Below are 20015 nucleotides of genomic sequence, written 5' to 3' on the forward strand. Positions count from 1 at the left end.
TCAACACTTTAATAATTGTACAAATTATACATTTTCACAAATCACTTGTTTTTCTACAGTAAAACAACCAAAGCAGAAGTTGATGGGGAAGCCAGTTAAAACACCATCTCTCAACTGGATGGATGCATTGCCACCTCCACCCCTCTCTGGAGATCTGGACGAGTGCGAGGAGGAAGACGATAACGAACTAATCCAGGACATGGGGTAAAGTTCACTGGAAGGCTTCAGATTCATTTCAATTCTGTGACAGCTGGACCTGTTTTTAGCATTATAAAAGCAATCATGGTATTTTTACATTAGACTATTGGTGATTTGACATGTTATTTAAACAATCTCGACAAAAGCTTTCAGTCTTTATTCATTTAGGTAGGAGCTGAACTAGTAGAAAATAGCTGCCTGGAGAGTGTCCCATCAGGACTTTGGCAGACAAAACAAGTCTCAAATCTCACCCCAAGTTCTTACTCACGCTTTCACCAATTCATTTTGTTTTTTTATCTTCATTTCCATGTCTACGTGTCAACATCTTTTACCAATTTGCAGCATGTTGGCTAGCTGAGAGCATGGCCTCGTTTAGCTTTCTAGACAAAGTTTTGCTGATTGTTCCAGGAACAGTCTCAAAATTTTCAGGGCCGGATCAGTTTGATTGCTGTTGACAAGGCTGTATATGGAGGCTAACAAAGTTAGCGATATGCTACCCTTGAGTCTGGCCTGTTTCCTCATGATGGCCTGACTGAATTATGTTTCCTTTTCCTAGTCTGTATCACATTAGTTCCTTGTTAGTAAAGCTCGCGGTCAGCAGTAGCCGCAGTGTGCCCCGGCCGCAGGTGCTGATGGGTAAAGACACTCTTATTGCTTTCTGCCGCCACTTGAGCCCAATGGATGCCCGTGAGGGGCACTAAGGAGGGAGAGTCACATTAGCCCCAGCGGTTAACCATCCCAGTGAGATCTGCGAATCCGATAACCTTGACATAGCCTCCCGCAGTAACCGCATTAGCCAGTGACAGGTACAACCCTTCTCAAGTTTCTTCCTTCGAGCATTACACGTTAATCAGGGCACAAGAGTGCAATGCAACACTCACAGCCAGACTGGATTTTCATAACTAACCCTCAAATGTGTGATGAACTCATGGATCACGAGGTTAACCTTTGTGCTTGCCCAAAGGCGAGAACATCGGCTCTGTTACTGCATTATGACTATAATCTTAATAATTCCCCCTTCAGCTCAGCGAGGCCCAAGAACTCAACAAAAAATTCAAGTAGCCACGTACGTACTAAACCAAAAAGTGTGTAGGTGTCATTCAGCTCAGCGTTTTGCCCTCAAAGTGCCCGAGGCAAAACATTGAGCAGTGTCACTCAAAATGCCACTGCATTAAACTTATTTTCCATTGCTCTTGCATGGATTGGTCCCACGAGAGCTGAAAGATCACGCATATTGTTATCTGGAGGCCAGGCTGTCTCATTTGACAGAACGGCAGCAGGAATCGATATGCCACCGGTTGCATTGACCCGATGATTACTGCAGCTGGCAATCATAATGAGTGTGCCGTGATTGATTTAGCACAGAGGTACTGGAGTTACTTAACCGTCTGATAAAAATGAGGGAATTTAGTTATAAAGCAGAAAAAAACTTATTCTCTTATTCTCCCACTCTAAGTGAGAAGCGCAGGGAGTGATAAGAAAAGTTGATGTAATAGTTCGATGATGTGTCGGGTAGATCATGTGCTCTGACATCAACTCAAGTTTGAGTCATTTCCAAGTTCTGCCCCCTTTCTTCTGTATCATTCACTATCTGTTCATTTCCATATTAAATGGCAAAAAAGGAAAGTAAAATAAATAAATAAAAGTGATATATACTACCATTCAAAAGTTTGGCTGTAAGATTTTTAAAATGTTTTTGAAAGAAGTTTCTTATGTTCACCAAGGCTGCAAATATTTAACTTTTTTTTAATATATATATATATATATATATATATATATATTGTGAAATATTTTATAATTTAAAATACCTGATTTCTCTTTTAATATATGTAATTTATTCCTGTGATGGCAAAGCTTAATTTTCAGCAGCCATTTCTCCAGTCTTTTATGCTTATTTGGTGCTCAATAAACATTTCTTATTATTATCAATGTTGAAAACAATTGTGCTGCTTAATATTTTTGTGGAAACCGTTTTAGCCTTTTTAAAAATAGCCAGTAGCCTTTCATTTACATCACAGCCCAGCAAAACATGAGTTGCTGCTATTTGACGGCTAGTATAAGTACATTAGGATTTCTTATTACTTATTTTAGAATATTTTAAAACATTGTGTATGCCCATGCAAACATGCGTTTTCAATATTTCTATTATTATAGTATATATATATAAAAAAAAGATTTGTGAAGTTGGCTTTTTAGTCATATTTCAAGGCTGTACTTTATTTATGGACCTCAAAATAATATCGATGCTTTTCTCCTCACACAGGTCCGATGAGGAAGAGTGGTGTCCTCCTCTCCCAGAGAGGACGTACCTCATGGACGGCACGATGGAGGACGTTCCTGCTCCTCCCCTTAGAGGAGAGGCTCCTTCCCCGACCACGTCCTACAGCCACCAATCCACCGCCACCTTAACTCCATCTCCCAGAGACGATGGCCACTGCCACGATATACCACGCTTACACCAGCTCGAACAGACACAGATAGCACGGTGAGACACCCACATAAACTTTCAAATGATCATGTTTTTTTGATAGGTCAGCATTTCAGTTTATTCCACTTTTATTTTCCACATAAATAGCATAAAAAGTTAATGGAGAGTTTAAGTTTGAAGAGTTTGAGGTCAACCAGATCTGCTTTTCTAAAACTTTATTTAGTGTATTTCAAAATATAAATTTGATAATATGATATTCTAGAGGCAATGTTCACTTTATGGCAGTTAATATCAGCAATCCTTTAGGAAACTGCTCTCCTGCTTTTTAGTTCTCTGCATTCATAGAATAGTTAGGGCCCGAGCACCGATGGTGTGAGGACCCTCTTGGAATTGCTCTGTTTATTATTATTATTATTATTAGGGCCCGAGCACCGATGGTGCGAGGACACTATTGGAATTGCTCTGTTTATTATTATTATTATTATTATTATTATTATTATTATTTTCCGCATTTGATCGCATTTTTGAGGGCCTAAACATGCACGAAAACTCACGAAAATTTGCACACGCGTCAGAACTGGCGAAAATTGACATCTGATATGCGTTTCAGAATTGGGCGGGGTAAAATGGCTCGATAGCGCCACCTATAAAGGTTCAACGGAGTGCGCCTCCCGCTACGTTTCACGTACGTGTACGAAATTCGGTACATACATGTAATGACCCAATACCTACAAAAAAGTATCTTGGAGCATAGCCTTAAACACAACAGGAAGTCAGCCATTTTGAACTTCCTCTCTGATTTTTGTGCAGTTTTTGCCATTTTCAGGCCTCGTACTTTAACGAACTCCTCCTACAGTTTTAATCTGATCATCTTCAAATTTGGTGAGTGTAATCTTAAGGCCTTTGCGACGTTAAATTGCGAAGATCTAGAGTTTTCGTCGAAGGGCGTGTCCTCGGCGGCCTGACAAATTTTGATGTTTCGCCATGAAACAGGAAGTTGCTGTAACTAAGGCAAACAATGTCCAATCTGCCCCAAACTTCACACGTTTGATAAGCGTTCTGTCCTGAACACATGACCATGCTCAAATTCAGTTACAGTCATAGCGCCACCTGCTGGCAACAGGAAGTGACATGTTTAACACCGTTTTGGACTCCTAATTAACATATACAAAATTGCCAGCAAGTGCTAAACATGTTAACACCATACTAGAAACATGCTAAAACATGCTAGCAAACATTAGCTAAGTGCTAAAGCATGCTATTACTGCAATTAAATAGGAATTTGCTGTAACTCAGGCATTGAATGCCCAATCTGCCCCAAACTTCACACGTTTGATAAGAGTTCTGTCCTGAACACATTTACATGAGAATATTCAGTTATAGTAATAGCGCCACCTATTGGCAACAGGAAGTGACATGTTTAACACTGTGATGCTGTACTAGCAACATATTAAATAAACCATTGAGTTATAAACATGTTAGAAACATGTTAAAACATGCTAGCAATTCTTAGCTAAGTGCTAAAGCATGCTAATGCAATGAAACAGGAAGTTGTTGTTACTCAAGTAGGCAATGTCCAATCTGCCCCAAACTTCACAGGTTTGATAAGAGTCCTGCCCTGAACACATCTACATGAGAATAATCAGTTAGAGTAATAGCGCCACCTGCTGGCAACAGGAAGTGTCATGTTTAACACCATTTTGGACTCCTAATAACATATAAAAAATTGCCAGCAAGTGCTGAACATGTTAACAACACACGGGAACCATGCTAAAACATGCTAACAAACATTAGCTAAGTGCTAAAGCATGCTATTCCTGCAATTAAATAGGAATTTGCTGTCAGGCATTGAATGTTCAATTTGCCCCAATTTCACACGTTTGATAAGAGTTCTGCCCTGAACACATCTACATGACACTTTTCAGTTATAGTAATAGCGCCACCTACTGGCAACAGGAAGTGACATGGTTAACACTGTGATGCAGTACTAGCAACATATTAAATATGCCATTGAGTAATAAACATGTTAGAAACCTGTTAAAACATGCTAGCAATTCTTAGCTAAGTGCTAAAGCATGCTAATGCAATGAAACGGGAAGTTATTGTTACTGAAGAAGACAATGTCCAATCTGCCCCAAACTTCACATGTTTGATAAGAGTCCTGCCTTGAACACATCTACATGACAATTTTAAGTTAAAGTAATAGCGCCACCTACTGTCGACAGGAAGTGACACGTTTTAAACTGTGATGCATTGCTAGCGACATATTTAATATGCCATTGAGTTCTAAACATGCTAGAAACATGCTAAAACATGCTAGCAACACTTATCTGAGTGATAACGCATGCTATTATACCCATGATAAAGGACATTTTTGTAACTGACTTTGACATACTACTCCTATTTTTACCTACTTAAATGCACATTGCCCACCGTGCTCTGTCTTCCTAAAGCCACCGGGTGGCGGTGGCACGGGTGCGAGGGCCCTTTCATCGCTGCTTGCAGCTTTAATTAGGGCCCGAGCACCGATGGTGCGAGGACACTATTGGAATTGCTCTGTTTATTATTATTATTATTATTATTATTATTATTATTATTATTTTCCGCATTTGATCGCATTTTTGAGGGCCTAAACATGCACGAAAACTCACGAAAATTTGCACACGCGTCAGAACTGGCGAAAATTGACATCTGATATGCGTTTCAGAATTGGGCGGGGTAAAATGGCTCGATAGCGCCACCTATAAAGGTTCAACGGAGTGCGCCTCCCGCTACGTTTCACGTATGTGTACGAAATTCGGTACATACATGTAATGACCCAATACCTACAAAAAAGTCTCTTGGAGCATAGCCTTAAACACAACAGGAAGTCAGCCATTTTGAACTTCCTCTCTGATTTTTGTGCAGTTTTTGCCATTTTCAGGCCTCGTACTTTAACGAACTCCTCCTACAGTTTTAATCTGATCATCTTCAAATTTGGTGAGTGTAATCTTAAGGCCTTTGCGACGTTAAATTGCGAAGATCTAGAGTTTTCGTCGAAGGGCGTGTCCTCGGCGGCCTGACAAATTTTGATGTTTCGCCATGAAACAGGAAGTTGCTGTAACTCAGGCAAACAATGTCCAATCTGCCCCAAACTTCACACGTTTGATAAGAGTCCTGTCCTGAACACATGACATGCTCAAATTCAGTTACAGTCATAGCGCCACCTGCTGGCAACAGGAAGTGACATGTTTAACACTGTTTTGGACTCCTAATAACATATAAAAAATTGCCACCAAGTGCTTAACATGCTAACAACATACTAGAAACATGCTAAAACATGCTAGCAAACATTAGCTAAGTGCTAAAGCATGCTATTACTGCAATTAAATAGGAATTTGCTGTAACTCAGGCATTGAATGTCCAATCTGCCCCAAACTTCACACGTTTGATAAGCGTTCTGTCCTGAACACATGACCATGCTCAAATTCAGTTACAGTCATAGTGCCACATGCTGGCAACAGGAAGTGACATGTTTAACACTGTTTTGGACTCCTAATAACATATAAAAAATTGCCAGCAAGTGCTTAACATGTTAACAACATACTAGAAACATGCTAAAACATGCTAGCAAACATTAGCTAAGTGCTAAAGCATGCTATTACTGCAATTAAATAGGAATTTGCTGTAACTCAGGCATTGAATGTCCAATCTGCCCCAAACTTCACACGTTTGATAAGCGTTCTGTCCTGAACACATGACCATGCTCAAATTCAGTTACAGTCATAGCGCCACCTGCTGGCAACAGGAAGTGACATGTTTAACACTGTTTTGGACTCCTAATAACATACAAAAAAGTGCCAGCAAGTGTTAAACATGTTAACAACATACTAGAAACATGCTAAAACATGCTAGCAAACATTAGCTAGGTGCTAAATCATGCTATTAATGCAATTAAATAGGAATTTGCTGTAACTGGCATTGGATGTTTAATCGGCCCCAAACTTCACACGGTTGAATATTCTCATGTTTAACACATTTACATGAGAATATTCAGTTATAGTAATAGCGCCACCTACTGGCAACAGCAAATGACATGTTTAACACTGTGATGCTGTACTAGCAACATATTAAATATGCCATTGAGTTATAAACATGTTAGAAACCTGTTAAAACATGCTAGCAATTCTTAGCTAAGTGCTAAAGCATGCTAATGCAATGAAAGAGGAAGTTGTTGTTACTAAAGAAGGCAATGTCCAATCTTTCCCAAACTTTACACGTTTGATAAGAGTCCTGTCCTGAACACATCTACATGACACTTTTCAGTTATAGTAATAGCGCCACCTACTGGCAACAGGAAGTGACATGTTTAACACTGTGATGCAGTACTAGCAACATTTTAAATATGCCATTGAGTTATATACATGTTAGAAACATGTTAAAACATGCTAGCAATTCTTAGCTAAGTGCTAAAGCACGCTAATGCCATGAAACAGGAAGTTGGTGTTACTGAAGAAGGCAATGTCCAATCTGCCCCAAACTTCACACGTTTGATAAGAGTCCTGCCCTGAACAAATCTACATGACAATTTTAAGTTAAAGTAATAGCGCCACCTACTGTCGACAGGAAGTGACACGTTTTACACTGTGATGCATTACTAGCGACATATTTAATATGCCATTGAGTTCTAAACATGCTAGAAACATGCTAAAACATGCTAGCAACACTTATCTGAGTTATAACGCATGCTATTATCCCCATAATCAAGGACATTTTTGTAACTGACTTTGACATACTCCTCCTATTTTTACCTACTTAAATGCACATTGCCCACCGTGCTCTGTCTTCCTAAAGCCACCGGGTGGCGGTGGCACGGGTGCGAGGGCCCTTTCATCGCTGCTTGCAGCTTTAATTAGGGCCCGAGCACCGATGGTGTGAGGACCCTCTTGGAATTGCTCTGTTTATTATTATTATTATTATTATTATTATTATTATTCTTCTCCGCATTTAATCGCATTTTTGAGGGCCTAAACATGCACGAAAACTCACGAAAATTTGCACACGCGTCAGAACTGGCGAAAATTGACATCTGATATGCGTTTCAGAATTGGGCGGGGTAAAATGGCTCGATAGCGCCACCTATAAAGGTTCAACGGAGTGCGCCTCCCGCTACGTTTCACGTACGTGTACGAAATTCGGTACATACATGTAATGACCCAATACCTACAAAAAAGTCTCTTGGAGCATAGCCTTAAACACAACAGGAAGTCAGCCATTTTGAACTTCCTCTCTGATTTTTGTGCAGTTTTTGCCATTTTCAGGCCTCGTACTTTAACGAACTCCTCCTACAGTTTTAATCTGATCATCTTCAAATTTGGTGAGTGTAATCTTAAGGCCTTTGCGACGTTAAATTGCGAAGATCTAGAGTTTTCGTCGAAGGGCGTGTCCTCGGCGGCCTGACAAATTTTGATGTTTCGCCATGAAACAGGAAGTTGCTGTAACTCAGGCAAACAATGTCCAATCTGCCCCAAACTTCACACGTTTGATAAGCGTTCTGTCCTGAACACATGACCATGCTCAAATTCAGTTACAGTCATAGCGCCACCTGCTGGCAACAGGAAGTGACATGTTTAACACTGTTTTGGACTCCTAATAACATATAAAAAATTGCCAGCAAGTGCTAAACATGTTAACAACATACTAGAAACATGCTAAAACATGCTAGCAAACATTAGCTAAGTGCTAAAGCATGCTATTACTGCAATTAAATAGGAATTTGCTGTAACTCAGGCATTGAATGCCCAATCTGCCCCAAACTTCACACGTTTGATAAGAGTTCTGGTCTGAACACATTTACATGAGAATATTCAGTTATAGTAATAGCGCCACCTACTGGCAACAGGAAGTGACATGTTTAACACTGCGATGCATTACTAGCAACATATTAAATATGCCATTGAGTTATATACATGTTAGAAACATGTTAAAACATGCTAGCAATTCTTAGCTAAGTGCTAAAGCACGCTAATGCAATGAAACGGGAAGTTGTTGTTACTGAAGAAGGCAATGTCAAATCTGCCCCAAACTTCACACGTTTGATAAGAGTCCTGCCCTGAACACATCTACATGACAATTTTAAGTTAAAGTAATTGCGCCACCTACTGTCGACAGGAAGTGACACGTTTTAAACTGTGATGCATTGCTAGCGACATATTTAATATGCCATTGAGTTCTAAACATGCTAGAAACATGCTAAAACATGCTAGCAACACTTATCTGAGTGATAACGCATGCTATTATCCCCATAATAAAGGACATTTTTGTAACTGACTTTGACATACTCCTATATTTACCTACTTAAATGCACAATGCCCACCGTGCTCTGTCTTCCTAAATCCACCGGGTGGCGGTTGGCACGGGTGCGAGGGCCCTTTCATCGCTGCTTGCAGCTTTAATTAGGGCCCGAGCACCGATGGTGTGAGGACCCTCTTGGAATTGCTCTGTTTATTATTATTATTATTATTATTATTATTATTATTATTATTCTTCTTCTCCGCATTTAATCGCATTTTTGAGGGCCTAAACATGCACGAAAACTCACGAAAATTTGCACACGCGTCAGAACTGGCGAAAATTGACATCTGATATGCGTTTCAGAATTGGGCGGGGTAAAATGGCTCGATAGCGCCACCTATAAAGGTTCAACGGAGTGCGCCTCCCGCTACGTTTCACGTATGTGTACGAAATTCGGTACATACATGTAATGACCCAATACCTACAAAAAAGTCTCTTGGAGCATAGCCTTAAACACAACAGGAAGTCAGCCATTTTGAACTTCCTCTCTGATTTTTGTGCAGTTTTTGCCATTTTCAGGCCTCATACTTTAACGAACTCCTCCTACAGTTTTAATCTGATCATCTTCAAATTTGGTGAGTGTAATCTTAAGGCCTTTGCGACGTTAAATTGCGAAGATCTTGAGTTTTCGTCGAAGGGCGTGTCCTCGGCGGCCTGACAAATTTTGATGTTTCGCCATGAAACAGGAAGTTGCTGTAACTCAGGCAAACAATGTCCAATCTGCCCCAAACTTCACATGTTTGATAAGCGTTCTGTCCTATACACATGACCATGCTCAAATTCAGTTACAGTCATAGCGCCACCTGCTGGCAACAGGAAGTGACATGTTTAACACTGTTTTGGACTCCTAATAACATATAAAAAATTGCCAGCAAGTGCTTAACATGTTAACAACATACTAGAAACATGCTAAAACATGCTAGCAAACATTAGCTAAGTGCTAAAGCATGCTATTACTGCAATTAAATAGGAATTTGCTGTAACTCAGGCATTGAATGTCCAATCTGCCCCAAACTTCACACGTTTGATAAGCGTTCTGCCCTGAACACATGACCATGCTCAAATTCAGTTACAGTCATAGCGCCACCTGCTGGCAACAGGAAGTGACATGTTTAACACTGTTTTGGACTCCTAATAACATATAAAAAATTGCCAGCAAGTGCTTAACATGTTAACAACATACTAGAAACATGCTAAAACATGCTAGCAAACATTAGCTAAGTGCTAAAGCATGCTATTACTGCAATTAAATAGGAATTTGCTGTAACTCAGGCATTGGATGTTTAATCTGCCCCAAACTTCACACGGTTGAATATTCTCATGTTTAACACATTTACATGAGAATATTCAGTTATAGTAATAGCGCCACCTACTGGCAACAGGAAATTACATGTTTAACACTGTGATGCTGTACTAGCAACATATTAAATATGCCATTGAGTTATAAACATGTTAGAAACCTGTTAAAACATGCTAGCAATTCTTAGCTAAGTGCTAAAGCATGCTAATGCAATGAAAGAGGAAGTTGTTGTTACTAAAGAAGGCAATGTCCAATCTGCCCCAAACTTCACACGTTTGATAAGAGTCCTGCCCTGAACACATCTACATAACACTTTTCAGTTATAGTAATAGCGCCACCTACTGGCAACAGGAAGTGACATGTTTAACACTGTGATGCAGTACTAGCAACATATTAAATATGCCATTGAGTTATATACATGTTAGTAAACATGTTAAAACATGCTAGCAATTCTTAGCTAAGTGTTAAAGCACGCTAATGCAATTAAACAGGAAGTTGGTGTTACTGAAGAAGGCAGTGTCCAATCTGCCCCAAACTTCACACGTTTGATTAGAGTCCTGCCCTGAACACATCTACATGACAATTTTAAGTTAAAGTAATAGCGCCACCTACTGTCGACAGGAAGTGACACGTTTTACACTGTGATGCATTACTAGCGACATATTTAATATGCTATTGAGTTCTAAACATGCTAGAAACATGCTAAAACATGCTAGCAATACTTATCTGAGTTATAACGCATGCTATTATCCCCATAATCAAGGACATTTTTGTAACTGACTTTGACATACTCCTCCTATTTTTACCTACTTAAATGCACATTGCCCACCGTGCTCTGTCTTACTAAAGCCACCGGGTGGCGGTGGCACGGGTGCGAGGGCCCTTTCATCGCTGCTTGCAGCTTTAATTATTATTATTATTATTATTTTCCGCATTTAATCGCATTTTTGAGGGCCTAAACATGCACGAAAACTCACGAAAATTTGCACACGCGTCAGAACTGGCGAAAATTGACATCTGATATGCGTTTCACAATTGGGCGGGGCAAAATGGCTCGATAGCGCCACCTATAAAGGTTCAACGGAGTGCGCCTTCCGCTACGTTTCACGTATGTGTACGAAATTCGGTACATACATGTAATGACCCAATACCTACAAAAAAGTCTCTTGGAGCATAGCCTTAAACACAACAGGAAGTCAGCCATTTTGAACTTCCTCTCTGATTTTTGTGCAGTTTTTGCCATTTTCAGGCCTCGTACTTTAACGAACTCCTCCTACAGTTTTAATCTGATCATCTTCAAATTTGGTGAGTGTAATCTTAAGGCCTTTGCGACGTTAAATTGCGAAGATCTAGAGTTTTCGTCGAAGGGTGTGTCCTCGGCGGCCTGTCAAATTTTGATGTTTCGCCATGAAACAGGAAGTTGCTGTAACTCAGGCAAACAATGTCCAATCTGCCCCAAACTTCACATGTTTGATAAGCGTTCTGTCCTGAACACATGACCATGCTCAAATTCAGTTACAGTCATAGCGCCACCTGCTGGCAACAGGAAGTGACATGTTTAACACTGTTTTGGACTCCTAATAACATATAAAAAATTGCCAGCCAGTGCTTAACATGTTAACAACATACTAGAAACATGCTAAAACATGCTAGCAAACATTAGCTAAGTGCTAAAGCATGCTATTACTGCAATTAAATAGGAATTTGCTGTAACTCAGGCATTGGATGTCCAATCTGCCCCAAACTTCACACGTTTGATAAGCGTTCTGTCCTGAACACATGGCCATGCTCAAATTCAGTTACAGTCATAGCGCCACCTGCTGGCAACAGGAAGTGACATGTTTAACACTGTTTTGGACTTCTAATAACATACAAAAAAGTGCCAGCAAGTGTTAAACATGTTAACAACATACTAGAAACATGCTAAAACATGCTAGCAAACATTAGCTAGGTGCTAAATCATGCTATTAATGCAATTAAATAGGAATTTGCTGTAACTCAGGCATTGGATGTTTAATCTGCCCCAAACTTCACACGGTTGAATATTCTCATGTTTAACACATTTACATGAGAATATTCAGTTATAGTAATAGCGCCACCTACTGGCAACAGGAAATGACATGTTTAACACTGTGATGCTGTACTAGCAACATATTAAATATGCCATTGAGTTATAAACATGTTAGAAACCTGTTAAAACATGCTAGCAATTCTTAGCTAAGTGCTAAAGCATGCTAATGCAACGAAAGAGGAAGTTGTTGTTACTAAAGAAGGCAATGTCCAATCTTTCCCAAACTTTACACGTTTGATAAGAGTCCTGCCCTGAACACATCTACATGACACTTTTCAGTTATAGTAATAGCGCCACCTACTGGCAACAAGAAGTGACATGTTTAACACTGTGATACAGTACTAGCAACATATTAAATATGACATTGAGTTATATACATGTTAGAAACATGTTAAAACATGCTAGCAATTCTTAGCTAAGTGCTAAAGCACGCTAATGCAATGAAACAGGAAGTTGGTGTTACTGAAGAAGGCAATGTCCAATCTGCCCCAAACTTTACACGTTTGATAAGAGTCCTGCCCTGAACACATCTACATGACAATTTTAAGTTAAAGTAATAGCGCCACCTACCGTCGACAGGAAGTGACACGTTTTACACTGTGATGCGTTACTAGCGACATATTTAATATGCCATTGAGTTCTAAACATGCTAGAAACATGCTAAAACATGCTAGCAACACTTATCTGAGTTATAACGCATGCTATTATCCCCATAATCAAGGACATTTTTGTAACTGACTTTGACATACTCCTCCTATTTTTACCTACTTAAATGCACATTGCCCACCATGCTCTGTCTTCCTAAAGCCACCGGGTGGCGGTGGCACGGGTGCGAGGGCCCTTTCATCGCTGCTTGCAGCTTTAATTATTATTATTCTTCTTCTTCTCCGCATTTAATCGCATTTTTGAGGGCCTAAACATGCACGAAAACTCACGAAAATTTGCACACGCGTCAGAACTGGCGAAAATTGACATCTGATATGCGTTTCAGAATTGGGCGGGGTAAAATGGCTCGATAGCGCCACCTATAAAGGTTCAACGGAGTGCGCCTCCCGCTACGTTTCACGTACGTGTACGAAATTCGGTACATACATGTAATGACCCAATACCTACAAAAAAGTCTCTTGGAGCATAGCCTTAAACACAACAGGAAGTCAGCCATTTTGAACTTCCTCTCTGATTTTTGTGCAGTTTTTGCCATTTTCAGGCCTCGTACTTTAACGAACTCCTCCTACAGTTTTAATCTGATCATCTTCAAATTTGGTGAGTGTAATCTTAAGGCCTTTGCGACGTTAAATTGCGAAGATCTAGAGTTTTCGTCAAAGGGCGTGTCCTCGGCGGCCTGACAAATTTTGATGTTTCGCCATGAAACAGGAAGTTGCTGTAACTCAGGCAAACAATGTCCAATCTGCCCCAAACTTCACACGTTTGATAAGCGTTCTGTCCTGAACACATGACCATGCTCAAATTCAGTTACAGTCATAGCGCCACCTGCTGGCAACAGGAAGTGACATGTTTAACACTGTTTTGGACTCCTAATAACATATAAAAAATTGCCAGCAAGTGCTAAACATGTTAACAACATACTAGAAACATGCTAAAACATGCTAGCAAACATTAGCTAAGTGCTAAAGCATGCTATTACTGCAATTAAATAGGAATTTGCTGTAACTCAGGCATTGAATGCCCAATCTGCCCCAAACTTCACACGTTTGATAAGAGTTCTGGTCTGAACACATTTACATGAGAATATTCAGTTATAGTAATAGCGCCACCTATTGGCAACAGGAAGTGACATGTTTAACACTGTCATGCTGTACTAGCAACATATTAAATAAACCATTGAGTTATAAACATGTTAGAAACATGTTAAAACATGCTAGCAATTCTTAGCTAAGTGCTAAAGCATGCTAATGCAATGAAACAGGAAGTTGTTGTTACTCAAGTAGGCAATGTCCAATCTGCCCCAAACTTCACAGGTTTGATAAGAGTTCTGTCCTGAACACATTTACATGAGAATAATCAGTTAGAGTAATAGCGCCACCTGCTGGCAACAGGAAGTGACATGTTTAACACCATTTTGGACTCCTAATAACATAAAAAATTGCCAGCAAGTGCTAAACATGTTAACAACATACAGGAAACATGCTAAAACATGCTAACAAACATTAGCTGAGTGCTAAAGCATGCTATTACTGCAATTAAATAGGAATTTGCTGTAACTCAGGCATTGAATGTTCAATTTGCCCCAATTTCACACGTTTGATAAGAGTTCTGGTCTGAACACATTTACATGAGAGTATTCAGTTATAGTAATAGCGCCACCTACTGGCAACAGGAAGTGACATGTTCAACACTGTGATGTTGTACTAGCAACATATTAAATAAACCATTGAGTTATAAACATGTTAGAAACCTGTTAAAACATGCTAGCAATTCTTAGCTAAGTGCTAAAGCATGCTAATGCAATGAAACAGGAAGTTGTTGTTACTCAAGAAGGCAATGTCCAATCTGCCCCAAACTTCACACGTTTGATAAGAGTCCTGCCCTGAACACATTTACATGACACTTTTCAGTTATAGTAATAGCGCCACCTACTGGCAACAGGAAGTGACATGTTCAACACTGTGATGTTGTACTAGCAACATATTAAATAAACCATTGAGTTATAAACATGTTAGAAACATGTTAAAACATGCTAGCAATTCTTAGCTAAGTGCTAAAGCATGCTAATGCAATGAAACAGGAAGTTGTTGTTACTCAAGAAGGCAATGTCCAATCTGCCCCAAACTTCACACGTTTGATAAGAGTCCTGCCCTGAACACATTTACATGACACTTTTCAGTTATAGTAATAGCGCCACCTACTGGCAACAGGAAGTGACATGTTCAACACTGTGATGTTGTACTAGCAACATATTAAATAAACCATTGAGTTATAAACATGTTAGAAACATGTTAAAACATGCTAGCAATTCTTAGCTAAGTGCTAAAGCATGCTAATGCAATGAAACAGGAAGTTGTTGTTACTCAAGAAGGCAATGTCCAATCGGCCCCAAACTTCACACGTTTGATAAGAGTCCTGCCCTGAACACATCTACATGACACTTTTCAGTTATAGTAATAGCGCCACCTACTGGCAACAGGAAGTGACATGGTTAACACTGTGATGCAGTACTAGCAACATATTAAATATGCCATTGAGCAATAAACATGTTAGAAACATGTTAAAACATGCTAGCAATTCTTAGCTAAGTGCTAAAGCATGCTAATGCAATGAAAGAGGAAGTTGTTGTTACTCAAGAAGGCAATGTCCAATCTGCCCCAAACTTCACACGTTTGATAAGAGTCCTGCCCTGAACACATCTACATGACACTTTTCAGTTATAGTAATAGCGCCACCTACTGGCAACAGGAAGTGACATGTTTAACACTGCGATGCATTACTAGCAACATATTAAATATGCCATTGAGTTATATACATGTTAGAAACATGTTAAAACATGCTAGCAATTCTTAGCTAAGTGCTAAAGCACGCTAATGCAATGAAACGGGAAGTTGTTGTTACTGAAGAAGGCAATGTCAAATCTGCCCCAAACTTCACACGTTTGATAAGAGTCCTGCCCTGAACACATCTACATGACAATTTTAAGTTAAAGTAATTGCGCCACCTACTGTCGACAGGAAGTGACACGTTTTAAACTGTGATGCATTGCTAGCGACATATTTAATATGCCATTGAGTTCTAAACATGCTAGAAACATGCTAAAACATGCTAGCAACACTTATCTGAGTGATAACGCATGCTATTATCCCCATAATAAAGGACATTTTTGTAACTGACTTTGACATACTCCTATATTTACCTACTTAAATGCACAATGCCCACCGTGCTCTGTCTTCCTAAATCCACCGGGTGGCGGTTGGCACGGGTGCGAGGGCCCTTTCATCGCTGCTTGCAGCTTTAATTTATTTTGTTTTCACTCTCTTAGGTGAATTTTTACAGTGCTATTGTTTGTTCCTGTAGGAGAGAATATGGTTTAAGAATAATTTATTCCTCTGCAGGGTCCGTATTTGTAGATTATCATGGCACAGGGCAAATATTGAGAATCTCATTACGCTTCCTTCTAGACTGCAGTTCTGCCAAGTTTAGAAAGATTATTTACTTTTACAAAGTGCAGATCTTGGCATACTATGTTTTTCATTTAATATGAGTGCCTATAATACTCTCCATGTGCCTCGTTGGCCCAGGAAATGCAGTTTTGAGTTAAAACCAGAGATGCATTTTGGTTTGATATGTCATTTTCAAATTTTCTGATCGTATTTCATCTGGTCAAACTTTGTTCTAACTGACAGTCGGTTGCCATGCGGACCAGTGCCTGTGCCGCGAGCACCAAGCCCCCCTCTAACCCAGTCCAACCCAAACCTGTCGGCCAATCAGGAGTGTCCTGACAACACTGTGCCACACCGCTCAGTACATAAACGGGACCTGAGCCAAGGAGCTGCCCAAAGCGTAGAGAACATCAGCAACACCACGCCAGGTGTGTTTCAGTTTGCCATATAAACAAGTTTTAACAGAAGTAAAATAACACTTCCATGCTCCCAGCAATATCAAATTACACACACTTTACACATCTCCTTGGGTAGATTTTCTACCTAAAGCTACAATTGTTATAGTTGCATCGTTGTCATGTCACATCCCCCCTTGCAGGTCGAGCGAGGCCCTCTGCAGACCACACGCCTCCTGGGCAGAAGTCCAAGGTGAAGAAGAAAACATCCAAGAGCGGTCAATACCGAAGAGATATACTGCAAGGCGGTGAGTTACTGACCAGGCCTTTTCCAGAGTGAAGTTAGTTAATCATTTATCCTGCTCCAGCATAGTTAACATGCTGGTCACATCTCTGCAGATCTACCCCCTCCGCCAGAACCGCCCCCTGAGGATGAGATCCACTGTGCTCAACTAGGGGGATTCGAATGTGGGCAGACGTCCCTCGAGAGAGTGGGCAGCTCCCATTCCTCCATGGAGAGGAGAGAACAGAGCACACCCAATCGGAAAAACTCTTCTCATAGACGGATAGATGGTTAGAGAACACCTGACCTTTTTTTACACACACACACACACACACACACACACACACACACACACACACACACACACACACACACACACACACACACACACACACACACACACACACACACACACACATGTATGTGTGTATATATATATATATATATATATCAGGGGTGTAACAATACACATATTTCTATTGAACCTTTCCAAAATTTTGTTAGCAGTCGTGTGGCGCGACCGCCGCAACATTACCCAACATCAAATGGCAAACGTAATGAAAGCGGAACAAAACTGCGCTACTCATTATTTTGTGCTTCACGGACCGTTTGTCAGTTTGGACACAATGTCAGTGCAGCGCGAGCCAATCTATATCAAGCGACACTGTTACTACACAGCGAACGCTACTAGATCCAGTAAAGAAAGCATTTGAATTCGCCACAGAAGTAATAACATAACTGCGAGATCTAGTGAGAAGCATTCAAATTTCTCCGTTATTATCCGTGGATCTCTATTAGATTTAAGTCCACAGATCAGCAACATTCACCATGGATTTAATGTAGTAACACTAACTGTAACCATAGTAAAATGCTTTCAAGTACGTCACACATCTTTTTCCAGCACTTCAAAACTCAAATATTATCATATTTAAATGTTATTTTTAATGTGATGACTTAAACATTATTTGTTCATCCTCCAAAGATTACCCCCATTTATACAACTAAAAGTTTCAATATGTAGGAAAACTCACACTTATTTAAAAATAATCTTAAAAATATATATATAAATATATATTTTTTAAATCAAGGAAATTTCTCTGGCATTTCTTTCTTTTTGCTGTATCGAAAACATACAGAACCGTGACACCACTGTATCGTATCAAACCGAACCATGAATTTTGTGAACCGTTACAACAACCCTAATATATATATATACCCTTTTTCAGTAATTTTTTATTTTTTACCCCTAACATGGTTTTGTTTATGTGCCTCTCAGCAGAGGATGATTTAATTCCTTACAACAAGCCCAACTTCCTGTCTCGCGGTCAGATGTCCAGCAATTGCTCCACAACAGGAAGTTCATCATCACGGGGGTCAACAGGATCACGAGGGCACGGAACGGGCAGGAAGAGAAATGATGTAAGACCAAGTAACATTTCTCACACTGCAGAAAATCATTTTCTTGATCAATATTTTTGTCTTTTATCTGGTAAAAATGTTGAATAATCCTTAAAACAAGATTAATATTTACTATTTACTGTACTTCATTAATAAAAAACTTATGATTGATAAAAAAATTATATTTTAAGACTATATATTAAGACTTGTTTCAGAGAATATATTTGAATTTATTTATTGAGTTAATTTAGTATTTGTCTTAACATTTATTTTTATGCTTAAAACGATTGTTGCACAGTTTTGCTGAAGTAAATCCATCTTGTTTAAGAATGTTTAGATATTTGTACAGAAATTCAAGACAAAAAAAAAATACTGATTGTGTTTTTTAAAGGATATGCTCTCAAGATTTAATCCTCGTCCTCACAAATCCCAACCCTAATCCCAAATCTTGAACATTAGCTGAGCTTAGTCAAACACAGGCTCACCAAACATGTGCATTCGTTTATCTTTTCTTAACACTCATTCATTGATGAGACAGAATTGACTAAGTGTGGATGAGTCTAGACTGGCCGAGTCCATCTGGCTGTTGGGCACATAATGTGAGTGTTGTGTAGAGCAGAGGAGACACAGTACTTTTAGGCAGCAATCAGACACTTCCTCTGAAGTATGTTCCCCACTGCTCCGAGAACAGATGACAGAAGAGATACTACAACTGACTGATCCGTCTGTAAAGTGGGTTTTTCACTTGCACGATCACTCTTAAAACCAAGTTTTGCTGTTTTCAAATACAAAAAGAAGAGACTCTTAGAAAAGTTGTCATATTATTTCTTACTAAATGTTTTTTATTCACTAAAGAGTTCCAGCTCTAAAATCTAACTGGATGAAACCCGTTCAAAGCTGTAAAATAGCAAATATACCTGTAAAAAAAGAACCTGTGAACAGTCCACATGATTGTTATAAATAATAATAATTCTGCATTATTTGGTTGAAGAATTGATGGTTGTAATTAATAATAATAAATAGTAGTAGTAGCAGTAGTAGTAATTTATTAATTTGCATTGTATTTTTAATCCTTTTACCATGGTAAACTCGCTAACATGGCTTATTGTGGTTTATTTGACATCTTTGCAATAAATAAATCACTCTCCCTGTGCAAAAATGTACAGTTGTGAAGTGGTGGTTATGCATTTTGTGTAACTGAGTAATGTCAGAAATACCACAATACTTTTTACAAATACCACGACACGTTTCTCACCATTTATTTGAGAAATCAAATTAGGAAGAACTAGTTGCACGGGCCAAAGTGGCCATGACACTTTTTGTCTTTTTACATTGTTTCCCTATAGACATGAATAGCTCTGTGATGGGCACTGGGTTACACACTCCGTATGAGTAATCCACATAAAAATACGTCCACATAATCCATATGGACTAAAGAGTCTCCTCAGATGTGCGCCCTGTTCTCAGGTTACCCCCTCTGGAACATAAAGGACAAGC

The 20015-nt window shown here is 39.4% G+C and overlaps 1 protein-coding gene across 2 annotated transcripts in view; it reads left to right on the forward strand.

Annotated features, from left to right (window-relative positions):
* The window catches only part of robo3 (roundabout, axon guidance receptor, homolog 3), a 90366-nt gene that overhangs the window by 69073 nt on the left and 1278 nt on the right, over positions 1 to 20015 (forward strand). The window contains exons 21-26 of one of the 2 annotated variants that reach the window (XM_079599639.1): positions 60 to 204; positions 2462 to 2683; positions 16686 to 16870; positions 17041 to 17145; positions 17237 to 17410; positions 18397 to 18539. In XM_079599639.1, coding sequence (XP_079455765.1) covers positions 60 to 204; positions 2462 to 2683; positions 16686 to 16870; positions 17041 to 17145; positions 17237 to 17410; positions 18397 to 18539 — 974 coding nt within the window. The remainder of the gene's footprint in view (positions 1 to 59; positions 205 to 2461; positions 2684 to 16685; positions 16871 to 17040; positions 17146 to 17236; positions 17411 to 18396; positions 18540 to 20015) is intronic. The other variant, XM_079599640.1, reaches the window with a different exon arrangement.

Source organism: Phoxinus phoxinus, assembly GCF_949152265.1.
Source record: "Phoxinus phoxinus genome assembly, chromosome: 23".
In the NCBI taxonomy this organism is placed as follows: domain Eukaryota; kingdom Metazoa; phylum Chordata; class Actinopteri; order Cypriniformes; family Leuciscidae; genus Phoxinus; species Phoxinus phoxinus.